The following is a 19481-nucleotide window of genomic DNA, read 5'->3' as shown; positions in this document are numbered from 1 at the left end:
ATCCCAAAATCTAGCAGCAATAGATATGCACCACAACATAAAATCTACTTAATCCCAGCACCCCCCCCTCTAAAACTAAGCGCAGATGTGTATAATGTATATTTAAGATTAGAAAAGTTATTTGGATCACTGTCCAATCTCACTGGTTGCAGGCAATTCTTGTACTGTGCGCAGAAATTAGCATTAACAAAGTTCACCAATCTTTGGTGCTTAACAGGCAAATGGTTACCACTCAGGAGGGTTCTTGCTGGTTTTCAGAGAGAGAGATTCCTTTTGTTCCAGGGCATCTGCACCTGATTCCTTTCCAATAAGTCTTGCTGATGAAACTTGCCCCCTTCATGGTTCTCCAGATGATCATCTTTCTTTCTGGTCACCTCAGACAGCTAGTCTTCTCCTTTGACCAGACAGCCTTCCAAACATTTGCCATCTTTGTCCTTCTGGAACTAATTTCTGTGTCTCTCCTCTCTGTTTCATTCCCTTCCTCTCTGAGAGCAAAACTGTTCTCCCCTTCCTGCAAAGATCATGTGCTCTCCCAGGCCAGCTGGATTCTGCACCTTTATTGCTCTTTCTGCAAAAAGCACTCTGCAAAAAGTCTGTGTTTTGAAATGTGTGTGTGTGAGCTACTCTAACATTTCCTCCCAAGCCACCTCTAAATTCTCTGTCACAACATTCATTATCTATTTACAGTTCTTTACTTGTATACATGTGTACTGTTTTTTTTTGCATTACCAGTAAGTGATAATTCTGCCTTGCCTGCAGAAAAAGGATCTCAGGGTCGTATGTGATGTATGAACTCCAAAAGTAAATCTGAAATCATATTTGCCCTGCTTTTATTTTACTCTCCACTGGAATTAACAGGTCAGAAGATCAGATGGGGTTTTAATTGAAAAATTAGTTCATACATGTTCCATTTCTGAGAGCTCTGTTTAGCACTGTTGATAGATTGTTACACGCATTATGCAAAGGAGCTGCTTGATTGAGTTCTCAAACCTCTTACACATTAGCCCTGCCAGAATCAAGGTAGTGATGCTCTAAAAATAAACTGGGAAATAATAGGCCAGTGAGCCTGTTGTCAATAGTGGGTTATTAGAATGTGTTCTAAGAGATTGGTATACAAATATTTGGATAGACAGGGACTGGTTAGGCATAGTCAACATAGCTTTGTGTGTGGTAGGCTGTTCTTAATCAATCGCATAGAGTTTATTGAGGAGGTTACCAGAAATATTGATAAGGAAAGGCCGTGGATGTAGTCTTCATGGGTTTTAGTAAAGCCTTTGATAAATTTTGGGCTGAAATATTTAGTCAAGAATGTTCAGTTGTTTGATGTTCATGCTGAGGTAGTAAATTGGCTTAATGGGAGAAACCAGAGTGTGGTGGTGGATAATTGCTTCTCAAACTGGGGGCCTGTGACTGAGTGGTGTGCCTCAGGGATTGGTGCTGGATAATCATTATTACCTATAATCAATAATCTGCATGATATCAAATTGGATCAGCATGTTTGCAGATGACAAGGCTTTCAAACCTTGCAGAGGGATCTGAACCAGCTGGAAAAATAGGCCAAAAAATGTGAGATGGAATTTATTGCAGACAAATGTGAGGTTCTGCACTTTAGAAGGACAAACCAGGGTTGGACATATATTGTAAATGGTCTTCATTGTGGCTGTCCCTCGAGGTCAAGGATGATGGTCTGCTTTTCTATGTGTTCTTGTGGATTATGAGTCCAATCTTGGAAAGTGACCCACTGAGCAAAGTGTTACTGTGCACTTGATGATGCCTCCAGAAAGCACAAAATACTTCACAAATCCAACTAGTTCCAATGGCGTGGAAACCACAATGATTGAAGCTGATGGATTTGTCGCAGCCTTTGTTCACGTTCACAGCCGTTGAATTTAGAGTAACCTCGTTCCCCTGTTCCACCGTTGAGGACTTGGTTGGATTGTTCTTTGTCAGGGACCTCACCCTCGACCTTACTGCTGTGGGTGACATTAGCAAGAGCATAGTTACAGATGGCATCACTCTCAGGATCACAGGACCACACAAGCTTCTCCACCACTACAAGGTGACAATTTACGGAGAAGTGTAAACAGTCGGGCACTGAGCAGTGCAGTTGAACTGAGGTATCTGGGAATACAGATGCATAAATCCCTGAAAGTGGCATCACAGGTCGATAGGGTTGTAAAGAGAGCTTTTGGCATATTGGCCTTCATAAATCTAAATATAGGAATTGTGATATTATTGTGAAGTTGTATAAGACATCGGTGAGGCTAAATTTGGAGTATTGCATGCAGTTTTAGTCACCTATCTACAGGAAGGATATCAATAAGATAGAAAGAGTGAAGAGCAGATTTACTAGGATGTTACCACAACCTGAATTGAGTTACAGGGAATCATTAAACAGGTTAGGAGTTTATTCTCTGAAGTGCATAAGAATTAATTTGAATTTAAATTTAAATTTAGACATAGAGCGCTTTGGCAGGTCGTTTTGGCCCACGTGTTCCAATTAATCTACACCCCCGATACGTTTTGAATGGTTGGAGGAAACTGGTGTCCCCGGGAAAAACCAACGAAGACATGGGGAAAGCGTACAAACTCCTTACAGACAGCGCAGGTTTCAAACCCTGGTCCTGATTACTGGCACTGTAAAGGCATTGCACTACCTGTTACGCCAACGGTACCACCCAAGTGAGGGGAGATTTGATAGAGGTATACAAAATTATGATGGGTATAGATAGAATAAATGCAAGCAGGCTTTTTCCACTGAGGGTAGATGAGATACAAACCAGAGGACATGGATTAAGGATGAAAGGGTAAAAGTTTAAAGGGCACATTATGGGGGAATCTTCTTCACACAGAATGGTGGGAGTGTGGAATGAATTACCAGTTGAATTGGTAAATACAGGCTCAATTTTGACATTTAAGAAAAATTTGGACTGGCACAAAATGTGATGAGTTTGGAGAGATATGGTCTGGGTTCAGGTCAGTGGTACTAGGCAGAAAAATATTTTGGCACAGACTAGAAGAGCTAAAGGGCTTGTTTCTGATGTAGTATTTTATGGTTACTAGTTCTAATTGTAGCAGGTATGCATAATCCATAGTGTAACTATGGATAACAGATGCTTCTGACTTACAAAGAAAATCAGCCTATGGATCGTTCTTAAGAACGGAATCCTTATGTAACCCAGGGTAGACAGAGTGATGAAGAAGGCATTTGCCACACTTGTCTTAATTGGTCAGGGCTTTGAGTACAGGAATAGGAACATCATGTGAGAGCACACTTGTGGTATTGTGTGCGTGTGCTGTCAACACCCAACCACATGAAAGACATGCTCAGCTATATAGGATGCAGATAAAATTCATGAGATGTTAACACTGCTGGCAGGCTTGAATTATGAGAAGACTATGGATAATCTGGGACCTTTCTCCCTCAAGTGTAAGAGATTGAGGGGGAAACTCATAGATGTTTTAAAAAATAATGAGGGGAAAGATAAGGTAAATAGTCAGACATTTTCCCAAAGCAGGGAATCAAAAGCTTGAGGCCAAAGATTTAAGATGAAATGGGAAAGATTTGAAAGAGACCAGAGTGGCATCTTTTTCACACAAAAGTCTGTAGATTTATGGAAAGAGGTGCCAGTGGTAGAAGTGGGTATGGCACATAGATAGGAGAATTTACAGCTGTGGTTCTAAATAATGTCATCTTAAGTGATCCCCTTACTAACCACAGAGCACATGGCATCCTATGGCATAGGGGCTCTATAGTAGTAAGGGATTACTTTAGGTGGTATGTGAGTGGGAAAACAAGGTTGAGAACCACTGGTTCAGAGGGATGTGGGCTGAGTGCAGGTAAATGGATGAGCTTGAGTAGACAACTCAGTTGGAATAGAAAAGTCGTGCTGAAAGGCCTATTTCCATGCTATAAAAATGCTGGTGCTGTCAGTGTGAAGTTTGCACGTTCTCCCTGTAACCAAGTGAGATTTCTCTGGTTGTTCCTATATTCCAAAGCCATGCAGTAATTGCCCTTTGTAAATTGTCCCAGTTGTAGAATCTCCTGGGGAAGAGATGAGAATATGGTGAGAGTAAAAGTTTTTAAAAATGTATGAAGAGTAAAAGATTGATAGAAAATGATGCTGGAGAAATTGCAATAGGAGACAAGGAGATGGCAGAGGATTAATCTTCACTGTGGAACACATTAGTACCGTGGAACACATTAGTAATGTACTGGACTCTCATGGGACACTGGGAAGAGAATTGAGCGTGGTCAACATCATGAGAGAGAAGTCATTTAAGAAGCTAAATGGTCAAAGGGTAGATAAGTCTCCTGGAGTGGATTGAATGCACCCTCGAGTTCTGAAGGAGGTAGCTGTTGAGATTGTGGAGGCATTGGTAATGATCTAGGAATCAATGAATTCTGGCATGGTGCCAGTGGACTGGAGGATCACGAATGTCTCTCTGCTGTATAAGAAGAGTGGGAGGCAGCAGAAAAGAAACTATAGACCTGTTAGCCTGTGACATTGGGAAGCTGTTGGGAGTTGATTGTCAAGGATGAGGTTATGGAGTACCAGAAGGCATATGAAAACATAGGACCAAGTCAGCATGGTTTCCCTGAAGGAAAATCATGCCTGACAAACCCACTGCAGTTTTTTTGGAGCTCACAAGTAGGACAGACAGGGGAGATTCAGTGGATGTTGTGTATTTAGACTTTCAAAAGACCTTCGACAAAGTGCCCACATGAAGCTGCTTATCAAGATGAGAGCTTATGGAATTATACGAAGTATACTCTCATAAGTAGAGCATTGACTGGTCAGCAGGAAATAGAGAGTGGGAATAATTGGATCTTATTTGGGTTGTCTCCGTTACTTGTGGTGTTCAGCAAGGGTCGGAGTTGAGGCGACTTCTTTTTGCCTTGTAAATAAATGAATTGGCTAATGGAATAGATGGCTTTGTGCCTAAATTTGCAGATGATATCAAAATAGGTGGTTGGGCGGGTAGTGCTGAAGATATGGAAAGAATGCAGAGAGACTTGGATAGATGTGGAGAACAAGCAAGGAGGTGGCAGATGGAATACAGTGGTGGAAAGTGTATGGTCATGCACTTGGAGATGGGGGGGGGGGGAATTCAAAATTCAGAAATTAAAGGGACTTGGGAGTCTATGCGGGATATCCTGAAGGTTAATCTCCAGGTTGAGATGGTGGTGAAGAAGGCATTCATTTCTAGAGGAATGGCATTATGGGAGTAGGGGTGTAATGTTGAGACTTTTAAGCACAGGTGAGAACTTACTTGGCGTACTGTGTACAGTTTTGGGTGCCGTATCTGAGAAAAGATGTGCTGGCATTGGAGAAGGTTCAGACAAGATTTACTAGAATAATACCAGGAATTAAAGGGTTAGTATATGAGGAATATTTGTTGGCTCTTGGTCTTTACTTGTTAGAGCACAGAAGGCTGAGGATGGACCTGATGAAGGCATTTTGAATGTAGAAAGGCCCAGAGAGAGTAGATGTGGGAAGGTCGTTTCCCATGGTAGAGGAGTCTTGGTCAAGAGGGTGCAACTCAGGGTAAAAGGACGTCAATTTAAAACAGAGATGTGGAAAAATGTCTTTAGCCAGAGGATCGTGAGTCTGTGGAACTTGTTGCCAAGGGCAGCTGGAGAAGTGAGATCGTTGGATATATTGAAGGCAGAGATGAGAAGACCAGGGAGTGGGGCTGAATGGGATGATGGATCAGCACGTGAATGGAATGGCAGAGCAGAGTCACTGGGCTGAATGGCCTATTTCTGTTCCTGTATTTTGTGGTCTTGAGATTAAATGAATGAAAAGTGTAAAGTGGGTGCTTGATAGTTTGCATGGATGTGGTCTGTTTCTGTGCTGTATGGCTATGACTTTAAATTCTCTTGAAAGAAAAAACAGCAATGACTTTGTAGGCAGCAAGCTCCTACAAAGCACAATGCTGTTGGAAAAGGGCCATCTATTCTGTCTTATTATTCTCACCACTGTGGTGAGAGCAAATACTATGTTCCCTCCCCTCCCTGTGGTCTTTCTCTACCTATCTCTCTGTCCAATACCCTATTGCTCTGAGCCACCCTCCTCCCCTCTTTTCCTTCCCCGCTCCCAATATATAGTTATCTCCCCTTCCTATTTTAGTCTCGAAAAAGGTTCCAAATTGAAACAGGGACTGTTTATTTGTCTCCATGGAAGCTGTCTGAACCGCTGAGTTCCTCCAACTACTTTCTGGTTGCTCAACATTCAAACATCTGCAGCTCTTGTGTTTCTTTAGCTTGAAGATTATGCGATAGCATAGTATTACCACAATGCCTTTATAGCACCAGTGATCAGAACCAGGGTTCGAATCCCGCGCTGTCTGTAAGGAATCTCCCCATGTCTGCGTGGGTTTTCTCAGGGGCTCCAGTTTCCTCCCCCGTTCAAAATCTACCAGGAGTAATTGGATGTAAATTGAATGGCACTGACTCGTGGGTTGAAGTGGCCTGTTATTGTGCTCTATGTCTAAATTTAAAATCTAAAATGTAAATTATCTCCTTCAACAACTTCAAATATAACCATCAGTGAAACTTGGTTGCAGGAGGGGCCGCGAAGTATTCCAGGATTCTGTTGATTGAATGGGCAGGATAAAAGGTGGAGGAGTTGCATTGCTTATTAGAAAAATCATTAGGAGTGGTGCTGTGGCAAAGGTAGAATGGAGGGCCTGTCCAGTGAGGCGATCTGGGTGGAAGTGAGGAATGGGAAAGGCATGAAAACACTAATGGGGGTGTATTATGGACCCCTTAATGGACAGAGGGAATTAGAGGAGCAGTGGTAAGCATAAGATGGTGATAGGAGATTTTAACTTTCCACACATTGGCTGGGATGGCCACACTGTAAAAGGGCCGGATGGGTTGGTGTTTGTCAAATGTTCAGGAAAGTTTTCTAAATCAATACATAGAAGAGCCGACTAGAGAGGGGGCCGTATCGGATCTCCTATTAGGGAACGAGATAGGTCAGGTGCAGAGGTTTGTGTTGGGGACACTTTGATCATAATTAGTATCAGTTTGAGGTTAATTTTGGAGAAGGATCGGGCTGGGCCTAAGGTTGAGATTCTTATTGGAACAAGGCAAATTTCAAGCAGATGCAAAAGGATTTAAAGGGTGTGGATTGGGAGAATTTATTTTCATTGAAGGGATGTAACAGAAAAATGGAGGATATTCAAAGGGGAAATTTTCAGAGTACAGTCAGTCTGTCCCTGTGAGGATTAAAGGAAAGGTTAATAAATATAGGGAGCTTTGGTGTTCAAAGGATATTGGGAATTTGGTTCAGGGGAAGAGGGATGTGGACAACAGGTGAGCACCTGTGAGGTGCTTGAGGAATATAAGGAGTATAAAAATATCTGAAAAAAAAATTAGAAAGGCTTAAAAGAGATATGAGGCTGCTTTGGCAGGCAAGGTAAAAATATATCCAAAGGGTTTCTACAGGTACATTAACAGTAAAAGGGATAAAATTGGGCCCCTTGAGGATCAGGGGCTAGGCTATGTGAATAGTCAGAAGAGATGGGGAAATTTTAAATTATTTCTTTCTTCACTATTCACTGAGGAAAGTAATATTGAGCCAGATGAAGAAAGGAAATCTGGTAGTGAGGTCCTGGATAATATACAGATTAAAGAGGAGGTAATATTTGGCTATTTTAAAGAGAATAAAAGTGATATGGGGTCCTGATAAGATGTTCTCTAGGACCCCGAGGGAGCTTAGTGCACAAATAGTGGGGGTCTGACAGAAATATTTAAAATGTCACTGGCCATGGGGGAGGTGCAGAGGTAGCTCATGTTCCACTGTTTTTTTTTAAAAAAGGCTCCAAAAGTAAACATGTTATTTAGACCTGTGAGTCTGATATAGGTGGTGGGTAAATTAATGGAGAGTGTTCTTAAGGATAGTATATTCAACTATTTGGAAAGACAGGGATTGATTAGGAGTAGCTTGTATGTGGTAGATCATGTTTAACAAATCTTATAGTTTTTCAAGAAGGTTGATGAGGGGAAGGCTGTGGATGTTGTCTATATGGACTTTAGTAAGGCCTTTGACAAAGTTCCACATAAGACATTAATTTTAGGTGTTAATGTTGAAGTAGTGAAATGGATTCAACAGTGCTTGGATGGGAGATGCCAGAGAGTACTGGTGGAAAATTGTTTGTCAAATTGGAGCCCAGTGACTAGTGGAGTGCCTCAGGGATTAGTACTGGATCCGTTGTTGTTTGTTTTATATATATTAATGATCTGGATGATAGGGTGGTAAATTGAATTAGTAATTATGCAGATGATACTAAGATTGGTGGAGTGTGGACAGTGAAGAAGATTATCAAAACTTGTAGTGGTATATAGGATGGTTAGAAGAGTGGGCAGAAAGATGGCAGATGGAGATTAATACTGATAAATGTGAGCTGTTACATTTTGGTAGGACTAATCAGCAAAGATCATCCACATTAAATGGTAGACAATTGAGTGCAGTAGATCAGAGGGATTTAGGAATTCTGGTACATAATCTTCTGAAAATTGAGTCACATGTGGATAGAGTGGTATGTTGGCCTTCATAAATCAGATTATTGAATACAGGAGTTGGGATGTCATGATGAAGTTGTATAGGGCATTAGTGAGGACAAATTTGGAATATAGAGTGGAGTGCAGATTTACAAGAATGTTGCCTGGGATTCAGGGTTTGAGTTACAGGGAAAGGTTGAGCAGGCTGAGACTTTATTCCCTGGAACATAGAAGATTGAGGGGTGATTTGATAGAGGTACTTAAAATTCTCAGGGGGACAGATAGAGTAAATGTGGAAAAGCTTTTTCTATTGAGAGTGGGGGAGATTCAAACAAGAGGGCATGGATTGAGATTGAAAGGGGAAAAGTTTAGGGGAAACATGAGGGGGAATTTCTTAACTCAGAGGGTGGTGGGAGTGTGGATTGAGCTTCCGGCCAAAGTGGTAGATAAGTTGGATAGAGAGAGGTGTGGAGGGTCATGGGCCGGGTGCGGGTCAATGGGACTAGTTGGGAGAAGGTGTTTGGCATGGTCTAGAAGGGCTGAACTGGCCTGTTTCTGTCCTGCAATTGTTATATGGTAACTGTAGCAGTTAAATGTACAGCATTTAGAGCACTCTGAAAAACCTTTCAGGCAGTGGAAGTTTTGCATGACTAAATTATATACTTTCTTTTTATTTTCTTCATATCCTGATGATTTTTATTTTTTGTCTGCTCCTTTCAATGTGTCAGTGGCAGAACCTTAGTTATTTCCACATAGTCACCTGCAGGATTTCTTGCATCTCTTTATTTGTTTACATGTTTGCATATCTTCTTGAGTACAGTTTTTTTTTGCCATACCGCAGAAAAAAAGAATCTCAGGGTTGTATGTGACGTCATGCACGTACTCTGACAATAAATCTGAAATCTGAGGATTGTTATCCAAACTCTTTTGAACTTTGATGGTGCAAATTGATCCTTTCCTTTTCTCACCCACTAATGGATTTGCCAGTGATCACTTATGGAACAGATGGAGCCAAGCTGTTTTCTCACTGATTAGATGTGAGCTAATCCATTAATGTTTGTATTCACAGATGGCAGACCGATCGGTGTGGAGGGAATCCAGGTTCTTGGTACGGGAAACCTGATGATCTCCGACCTATCTGTGCAGCACTCTGGGGTGTATGTGTGTGCAGCCAACAAGCCAGGGACCAGAGTCAGGCGTACAGCACAGGGGAGGCTGATAGTCCAAGGTAAAGAGCTCATTCAATTGATCCAATTAATAGACAGTTGCTGAGAAATTATTTTCGACTTGGTCATCTCTTATACAGGGCGGGAATCCCTGCAAAATGTGGAGAAATTGGCCAGTTATTTGTATCCAGAAGCATATACAACCATAGATCCTGTGCATTTCCTGAGGGTTTCCACTGAAGCACAATGCTGCTTCTTCCATTTGAAAGCACACTTCCATGCAGTCAATACACCACATCCCTCCCCCCACCCCCCACACCCTGCTCTGCTGAGAGATGGTGACTACTGGCTTTCTGCTTGGACTTGCCCCCATTAGCATGCTGCTATGATGGATGACACTGCCCTTGCTGGGCAAGTTAATAAACAACATGGTAGCAGGCCCATTTGGCCCATGAGTCCGTGCCACCCAATTGCACCCAATTAAACATTTTGAGTGCTGGGAGGAAAACGGAGCCCTCAGAGGAAACACAGACACTGGAAAAATGTACAAACTCCTGACAGACAATGCCAGATTCGAAGCCAGGTCACTGGTGGGGTAACAACGTTGCGCTAACCGTGTCGCCCTGCAGAAGTCCAATAGCATTTTCCACAGTGATTCAGAAACTACTGTAGCAGCGATGCGCTTCAGTGATAGTAAAATTAATTGATGTCAGGATCCAGTGAACGAGAGAACTTACCCCCAGGACTGGGCATGTTGTCCTTGGAACATGTTTGGCAGTTTATTCCACCTGAGGATGAAGATTGGGGCGAAGGAGGGGGGTGTGGTTCCATTCAAGTTCGTTTATTGTCATAAACATGCTGCAATGGGAAGGGTTCTTTTTGCAAGCAGCCCAACAAATTAATTCTAACATATATACAGCAGAATAAAATGGAAGAGCAAGAGCTCATGGCTGTGTATGGGTCCTTCACATCTTTTCCACTGTTAAAGTAGGTCATACACATCAAGCTTTATTGCTTACTTAAACTTCAGTACACTCTGCTAACAACATCGATCAAGTTTGGTTTTGATCATTTCTTTTTGAAGGAGAGAGATATTGATTTCATCCCTTGTTGGAGAAACACTTATCTTTGTCCTGGCTACAGAAGCATTTTAAAAACACTACCCTGGTTCTTCTTCCAGTTTGGAGTAAAACAAAAGTCTGCAGGCAACATGATTAAAGTAAAATACAATGCTGGAGAAACTCAGTAGGTGATACAGTGTATTTTATATAGCTCAGATAAAGATACATAACCAACATTTCAGGCTTGAGCCCTTCATCAGGGTATGAGCAAAATGTAGGCAGGTGCCTGAACAAAATAGTGGGGGGTGGGGAGGGGGGCAGGAACACAGTCTCAAAGAGCAGGAGTTCTTGAGATCAGAAGGGATTACAAATGGGGAGCAATGAGAGAGACGCCCATAGAATTCCCTTCAGAGAGCAATGGAAAACTTCATCAGAGAAGACATTCCTTGAAGAGACTTTGCAGTAGACGGGGAGTACAACATGAAAGTCTGCAGACACCGTGACACTTGCAGTTTGTTGATTGAAACTGTTGGGCAGTGTGCCAACCCCAGCAGTAACCATCATGACTGCATTCAGAGTCTAATGTACATTTGCTAGGGTGAGACAGTGGTGCGTGCATAAAGGAATTAAATTGTGGACAACAGATTTAGCCTCTCACTCTTAAAGGCACGGAACACATCACCAGCATACTCAAGCAGCAGCTCGGATTACCTGAAAGCTACAAGTCGCTAAGTGAACTGAAACCTTACACCATGGTATTTGTAATCAGTAGATATTAGTGCTAAGACAGCATGAAGCTCCAAATTATAGTCATAACATATGCTGCATCTAATGGCAGTACCAAAGGCAGAAAGATGTGGAGTTTGTCAGATAACATTGGGAAAGCAAAGAGTTAAAAAGCTCAAGGATTACTCTTGAGGCAATTGCAGTTTGCGACATCAGGAACAGTACTTACTCTTTTCTCCACACTCTAATCTCTTGGTATGGACTGATTGTACACTGACCCCAAAATTTACAGCTCTGCTTTCATAGACTAATAAACTCATGCCCAATGTGAATTTACAAACAAAAAGTGGATTACTGAAATGGTGTCATGCCGGTCTTCAGAGGAAGCCTCCAGCATCATTGAACATTAAGCAGAAAGAATTTCTGGCCTCTTAAATCCCTGATATTTCAAATTCCTTTTGAATTAATCTAATTAATAGGTATGTGTATTTAATCACATGAATAATTAAGGGTTATGAATAATTAACCCTGCTACATGGAACATGGTAGAAATATTAATGATGTAGTCTCTTTAACTCAGCATATTCTGGTTTGCTCTTTATTATCTGTAAGGTATATGTGTGTTTAATCAAATGATATTGTGGAAAGGGAGTGAAATACAATCTTACTTATCTCCGGATGAATGTTTGTGCTGTTAGAATCAAACAGAATTTCTTATGAAGCACACTCAACCTATTAGGAAACCCAAGCCCATGGGGTCATTTTCAGGCCAGTTAGTAAGGCATGACGCACCCTGGTGATGGTGTGGTATCGAACAGGAGGTCAGGGGCCCTGGCCTTTTAGTTTCGATTTGTGCACACTTCACTGGCTGTCTCGGCAATGGGTTTGGGAGTTGATTGCCTGTACCAGCGTTCAGTCAAGGAGAGGGGCCTTGGGAAATGAGGCTGGGAGGATTGCAATGCTTTTCGCGAAAGCAAATCCTTCATGGGAACTGATCCAAATGAATTGATCCTGTTCTGGGAAATTTTTGTATTTTGCTTCTACCTGACCAAGGGTCTGGGCCCAAAATGTCAGTTACCCTTTACTTCCTATGGATGCTGTGCAACCTGCCAAGTTTCTCCAGCACGCTTGTGCAATGCACTCAACCCTAGCATCTACAGACTTCCATGTTTAACTCCATCCTGCTGTGGGAGGTGGTGGTATTGAAAGAAGGTACTTCTTTTACAGATTAGGGTGGGAGTCCTATAGCTATAGTGGTCGTCACAATTATTCTAATGTCATCAATGTGAAACACGTTGTTAATGTGAGAATCCCATGCTGCAAGTTATGTGAGAGTTCTAAAATATCAGTCCTGTGAGTATCATGTAGTACCTGTGAAGAGAAAGTTCTGTAATAGCAATGAAGAGAGAGGCATGTAAGGGAATTAGGGAGGTCAAAGAGTCAGACAGTCATGGAGTCTGATACAGCAATGATCTGAGAAAATCTTGTGACGGGAGGTCGTGGTAACGATGGTGATGTACGTATCATTAATGCTAGTTTGTGTGATACTGACAAATGGCCACGAGTGAGCTTGGTTTTAATTTGAAGTCTCTTACTGACTTACTGAAATAATCCACCAGAGAAGTTGTGAAGCAGATACAAAAGTGGAAGATTGATTGTGAAATGAAAACACACCAGTAGGAGACATGACATTGCAGATGTTGGAATCTAAGACCAAAATAAACGAATGGAGGAACCCAGCAGGTTATCTTGGAGACTGTTCATTTCCCTCCATGGATGCTGCCTGACCTCCAGAGATTCTCCAGAAGATCCTTTTTTTTGGACCTTTCATAAAAGTTGACTGAGAGTTATAGTGAAGAACTGAGGTTCTCAAAAGACATCAGCTGGGGGTGGGGTGGGAGAGAGGATAAGGCAGGAACATTCAGTGAAATCTTGGCTGATTTGTGATCTGTGTTTTTGCCCCACCAAAACTATAATGCCTTTTCTTAGCAAAAAAACAGGTCAGGTGTCAGACATCTTGGTGGGGGAGCATGGTGGTGACAGTGACCATAGCTCCCTGACCTTGAACATACCTATGGACAAGGATAGGAGTAGACAAAATGGTCAAGTGTTTAATTGAGGAAGAGTGAATACCAATGGAATTAGGCAGGAACTGGGGAGAGTAAATTGGGAACAGATGTTCTCAGGGAAAAGCACAGAATTAATATGGAGGATATTTGGAGACCATTTGTCTGGGGTTATGTATAGGTTTGTCCCACTGAATTAGGGAAAAGATGCTAGTTTCATGGAACCGTGATTGACAAAAGAGGTGACAACTGGTTAAGAGGAAGAGGGAAGCATACATAATGTTTATAAAGAAAAGTCAGGAAGGGCTCGTGAGGATTATATGGTAGCCAGGAAAAAACTTTGGAGAGCTGGAAGAAGGCACGAGAAGGCCTTACCAAGTAGGATTAAGAAAAACCCTAAAGATATTCTGTGCATATGGAAGGAACAGAAGGGTGAAGATAGGGCTGCTTAAAGAAAAAGGAGGCAGCATGTGGCGAGAGGGGAGGTCCAAAAAGAACACTTTGCTTCAGTATTAACCAGAGAGGGGCACCTTGGACAATGTGATGTCATTGTAGAACAACCTTGCATTAGAGCAAGTTGAGGTTAAGAAAGAGGACATGCAGGATCTTCTGAAATACATTAGGATTGATGTCCTTGGAATGAGATGTACTCCAGGTTACTAAAAGAAATGAGGGAAGAGGTTGCTCGGATGTTGGCAATGATCTTTGTATCCTCTCTAGCCAAAGTGGAGGTACCGGAGGATGGGAGAAAGGCACACGTCATCCCCTTGTGATCGGGAGAATCCTGGGAATTTTAATCAGTGAATCATACGTCAGAAGTATGCAAACTATTGGTGAGACTTCTGAAAGACAGGATTTACGAGCAGTTAGAGAAGCATAGTCTGCTCAGGAATAGTCAACATAGCTTTCACTTTGGGGCAGGACCAAGTAGAATGTAAGAAAGTGCCCATCTCCTGACCACATCTAAAACATTGACATGATGAATCCGACTTCAATCCATTTAACTTTTGTGGTGTAAGATATAATTGGTGTAAAAAAATATATTGAACTAATCTATATGTAACATTTATGGTATTTGTCATACTGTCCTGACAAAACTCTGACCAATTTAATTCATCAATATTAATATTTAAGTCCATTTCCCACCATTGTCTGGACCAACATATTCCCTGTTTAAAAGTCCCCTTCTGTAATAATGTGTACATAGATGAAATAAATTTCTTAATGTATCTACTATGTATCAACATTTCTACATCACCACATTTTGGTAACAGCATCACCTAGTTTATCTCTTAAATAAGCCTGCAGTTGATAATAACAAAAAAGTATTATTTTGTATCCCATTTTCTTTTTAGTTTTCCAAATGACATTAAATTCCTTCCTTCGTAACAATCTTCTATACATCTAATTCCTTTCCGAGACCAAATATTTAAAAATTGATTATCCATTAAAAATGGAATATGTCGATTTTGAATCAAAGGCATTTTAGGCAGATCAGCACTCATTCCAATTTCATTATTTATCTTATTCCAAATATTAATCAAATGTTTCAACAAGGGTGCTTCCCTCTACCCAGATAATAATTTCCATTCCTGTTTATATATAAAATCTTCCGATTTCCTCTCCCCTATTTTATCATTTTCTATTTTAACCCAGGCTGCTAGGATTCTTAAGAGTGTGGAAGAACAGAGGGATCTTGGTGTCCAAATCTGAAGATCTCTCCAGATGGCTGCACAGGTTGATAAGGGTAGTTAAGAATGCTTATGGTATGATGGCCTTCATTAGTTGGAGATTTGAGTACAAGAGCTCTATAAAAACTCTGGTGGGACCACACCTGGAATATTGTGTTCAGTTCTGGTCGCCTCATTACAGTCGGGAAGTGGAAGGTTTACATAGGGTTCAGAGAAGGGTTACCAGAATGTTGCCTGGATTGGAAAACATGTTTTATGAGGCAAGTTTACAGAGCTAGAGTTTTCTCTTTGGAGCTTAGAAGGATGAGAGGTTACTTAATAGAGATCTACAAGATTATAAGAAGCATAGATAGGGTGGACAGCCAACACCTTTTTCCCAGGGTGACTGTAGCAAATACCAGAGGACATCTGAGGGAGAAATGTATAAAGGAGACATCAGAGGTAACATTTTTACAGAGAGTAGTGGGTGCCTGGAATGTATTGCAAGGGGTAGCAGTGGAGGCTGGAAGAACAAGGACATTTAAAAGACTCTTGGTCAGGCACATGGATTCAAGAAAATAAAAGATTACGAGTGTGAGGTAGGGAAAGTTTAGATTGTTGAATATGTTTATACAGGTCGACACGTAATTGTGGGCTGAAGGGTCTGTGCTGTAATGTTCTACGTATGTTCTATATAACATTTGTGCAGATCTGGCTGTGTAGTTTGTCCAGCTCAAGATGGTTTGCTTCATATTAACATGGGTCCTCCATTCTTGATCAAGAATTATGTGCCAGCTGAAGTGCAAATCCTTTTTTCCACATACTCATGGCTTAGATAAAATTTCAAATCCTTGAGCTGGGCTGGGTTTGGAATGGTGAGCTTTGGGCCATTTTAATTTTGCTCCCAGCTAGATCTCTGCCCAGGTTCAAATACGTAGAAGGAAAATAAAGAACAGGGAAAACTGAGGCGATCAGAGAGTGGGAGGTTGGTACAGGATTTGGAACCACTCCAGGGCTTCACCAAGTCAGGCAGTGTAAAGAGCCAACCAGCATATTATGAAGGAAGACACTGCAATAAATGGATATAAGTGACTTCCAGGCACTTCCCCCTTGCACTGTGCTGATGTGTTTGTCATCAATTCCAAACCGCAGTCCTTTTACAATCCCAACCACCCCATTAACTGGGATATTGCTTGGTACCCAGTGTTCAGTCTGATGAAAACATGGTTTAGTGGCCTTTTCAGTTTATAACCTGAATGTTGGGTTCATTTCTAAATTTGCATCATGTTGCTTTGTCGTTAATGCTTGAGGCAAGTGTCCTGGCCACAGAACTGGTGTCAAGGCTGATACCTGCTGTCAGAGCATGGAGAAATTTTCAAACCAATCTTTGACCTTGATGAAGTTTAAAAGATTTCAAGTAGAATAGAGAAGTATATTCTACATTTCAACATAACTGATTGTGGAAACAAGGCTTTCTGGAATCATAGAATGCATACAGTTCAGGAGATGGCCATTTGGCCCATGAATTTGTGCCAGCTCTTTGTAGAACAAATTAACAGACTTATAGGGAATGCCAGTACCCACACCTATGACTGCAAGAAGTGCTACACTTGTACCCACACCTCCTCCCCAAAAACCATTCGGGGAAGTGAACCAACTATTAGTTAAATACCCCTTTGCTTCATTGATATGTCTATCATGGCCTCATGTACTTCAAATTTGAGGCCACTCATAAATTGGTGGAATAACATCTCAGCAGTCTCCAACCAGGTGGAATCAATATCAACTTCTCCAATTTCTGTTAAACCCCTCCCCTGGCCTTTGTCTTTCCCTCATCCCTCTGTCTCCCTTTCTATAGCCCCCCACCCCTTCCCTTCCTTCTTCTATCAGAGAGCTCTCTCTCTCAGCCCTCGGCCCTCTCCCTCTATCACCTCCTAGCTCTTTTCTTTGCCCTCCACCTGTATCCCAGTCATCGCCTTAGCCTGTGCTCCTCCCCTTCCCCTCCAGCTTATTATTTGGGCATCTGCCTGATGTTGAGCACTTCTGAAGAAATGTCAACAGCCTTTTGCTTTCTATGGATGCTGTGTGACATGCTGAGTTTCTCCAGCACTTTTGTGTTCTGTCATAGACCTATTATATTTCCTTTACCAAAGCCCTGGAAATGTTTTACCTTTAAATATTAATCCAATTCCTTTTTGAAATCTGCAATTAAATCTGCCTCCATTCCACTTTGAGGAAGTGCCTTTGTGATCACAACTGCACATCTCATGAAGAAGTTTCCTTTGAATCTAGTCAAGTTTATTGTCATCTGATTACACAAGTATAACCTAATGAAACAATGTTCTCTGGCCCTCGGTGTTAAACATGCAGACACACAACCAGACATAGCACACATACAGACAAGCAATACATATACAGGACAGGTATTTCATATATAAATAAATAAATGTTATTTCGTGCATATGAGAGTCTTAAATGGTTAATGTGAGCAGATTCTTAGGTCATCTAGCATTCTCACTGGGCGTCACTGTTAGATCTGTACTTCAAATCAGCATTCCCTTGTTCTTGAACTGAGGAGAATAATTGTATTTTCCTTTTGCCTGTCATTACTTAATAACATTTTACATACCTTGATAATATCTCCATTTGTCTTTGTCTGCTCTAAGGGAAACAAGGAAATTCAATGGTCTATCTTCAAATCTGAATTATCTTATTACCAGAACCATTTTATCAACACCCTCTTCAGAGCTTTTCCATTCTTCCTTCAGTGTTCTCACCAGAACTGAATGCCATACTTTAAATGTGTTTACTGATGTTAAAAATAATCTATCTTTTCTTCTCTATACCTCAGATGCCCAGGATCTTTTATTAATTGATTTCTCAATCTGTCCTGTCATCTTCTAAAGTAGAACTACATAAAAAGATAGGTTCCTCTGTTCCTACCGTGCAGTTTATATTGTCTCTTGTGTGTTTGTGAGTGCATATTTTCTGCATAAAATTTCATGTTCTTTAAGTTTTGAAGTAAATCTTTGACTTCTGAGCCTCCTTGTTGTTTACTAAACCTTCTGTCATCTGTGCATTGCCCTGCACACGGCTGCATAAGCCATCAGTGGAAGGAGAAACTAAATGCTCCATATCAATTCCCAACGTCATACTTTTCCTTGTGCCTTTTTGCATGTAAGATATGACCATATAATGGTTGAGGTTGCTCAACGCAGAAAGTACTTTTAACTTTTTTGTTTTGCTCATTAGAGGGGAAAGTAACACTGAATGTGAGGATCGCTTGATTAGTGTTCAAGTGGTAATATTGTGTCCCAGTTGAAATAGTTGGACCAAGATTGTTAGGTGCAACACTGAGGTGGGGGGAGGGGGGGCGGGTGCTGGATGGTCTTTCACTTGTCAAGTTAAACTGAGCCACTGTTTGCCCATGGTGGTATTTTGAAGTGGAACAGATGTACTCCCTTGTGTCCTTCAGTTAATGTTCTTCCAATTAATCCTCCTCCAGCCATTCTCATACAACTGATCCAGGAGCTGGTTCTGTATATTTCCTACGCTATAACTGTGACTACACTTCAAACAAAGGTTGTAAAGTCACATTGGCTCGAAGACATGAAAAATATGACACAAATCCAAGACAATTCTTTTGCCGTCACAGTGGGGAAGACTGTTCTGAAACCTTGAGGTTGAGGAACATAATTTTTGACTTCTGACATGAGTGGATTTTCATTAAAATAACCAAATCATTGATATCAGGTGGAAGGGAATAGTGGTTTTGTAGAGAAGCCCGAGGCTTCAGTACAGGATACTAGAGCTTGGGAGTTAAGTGAATGCAGATATGGTCACACAGCACAACAAATAGCAAGGGGGGGGGGGTGAAAATTAGAGGGGCAGGAAGTGCTGTACGATTGTCAAACAGCAGGAAATTACTGAGATGGGGGTATGTGGGAGGTTATGGAGAGAGATATAAATACAGAAAATGAATATTAAACCCAAATGTTAGTGGGATAGGGGTGTGGGATAGGAATGTTTGTGGGATAGGGGTGTGCCACCAATTGTAATCTTAGAGTCATAGAATTATGTAGTGCAGAAATGGGCCCCTCAGCTCATCACATTCATGCTAATCCATCAACATCCATTCTCATTGCTCACATTAGAGCTATATCCTTCTTGCCTTTTTAAACATGTATCTAAATACCTCTTAAACTAGGTGATTGTATCTGATTTCACCACCTTCTTTGCCAGTGCATTCTAGATATCAACCAGTCTCTGCAAAGAGAACT

The 19481-nt window shown here is 41.4% G+C and overlaps 1 protein-coding gene across 2 annotated transcripts in view; it reads left to right on the top strand.

Annotated features, from left to right (window-relative positions):
- Window positions 1-19481, top strand: part of igdcc3 (immunoglobulin superfamily, DCC subclass, member 3) — a 137847-nt gene that overhangs the window by 85098 nt on the left and 33268 nt on the right. For both annotated transcript variants that reach the window (XM_069911963.1, XM_069911962.1), the window contains exon 6: window positions 9582-9740. In XM_069911963.1, the coding sequence (XP_069768064.1) occupies window positions 9582-9740 (159 nt within the window). The remainder of the gene's footprint in view (window positions 1-9581; window positions 9741-19481) is intronic.

Source organism: Narcine bancroftii, chromosome 14 (assembly GCF_036971445.1).
Source record: "Narcine bancroftii isolate sNarBan1 chromosome 14, sNarBan1.hap1, whole genome shotgun sequence".
NCBI classification, from domain to species: Eukaryota; Metazoa; Chordata; class Chondrichthyes; order Torpediniformes; family Narcinidae; genus Narcine; species Narcine bancroftii.
Note: the sequence above shows the minus strand (reverse complement) of the source record. Positions and strands in the feature narration are given on the sequence as shown.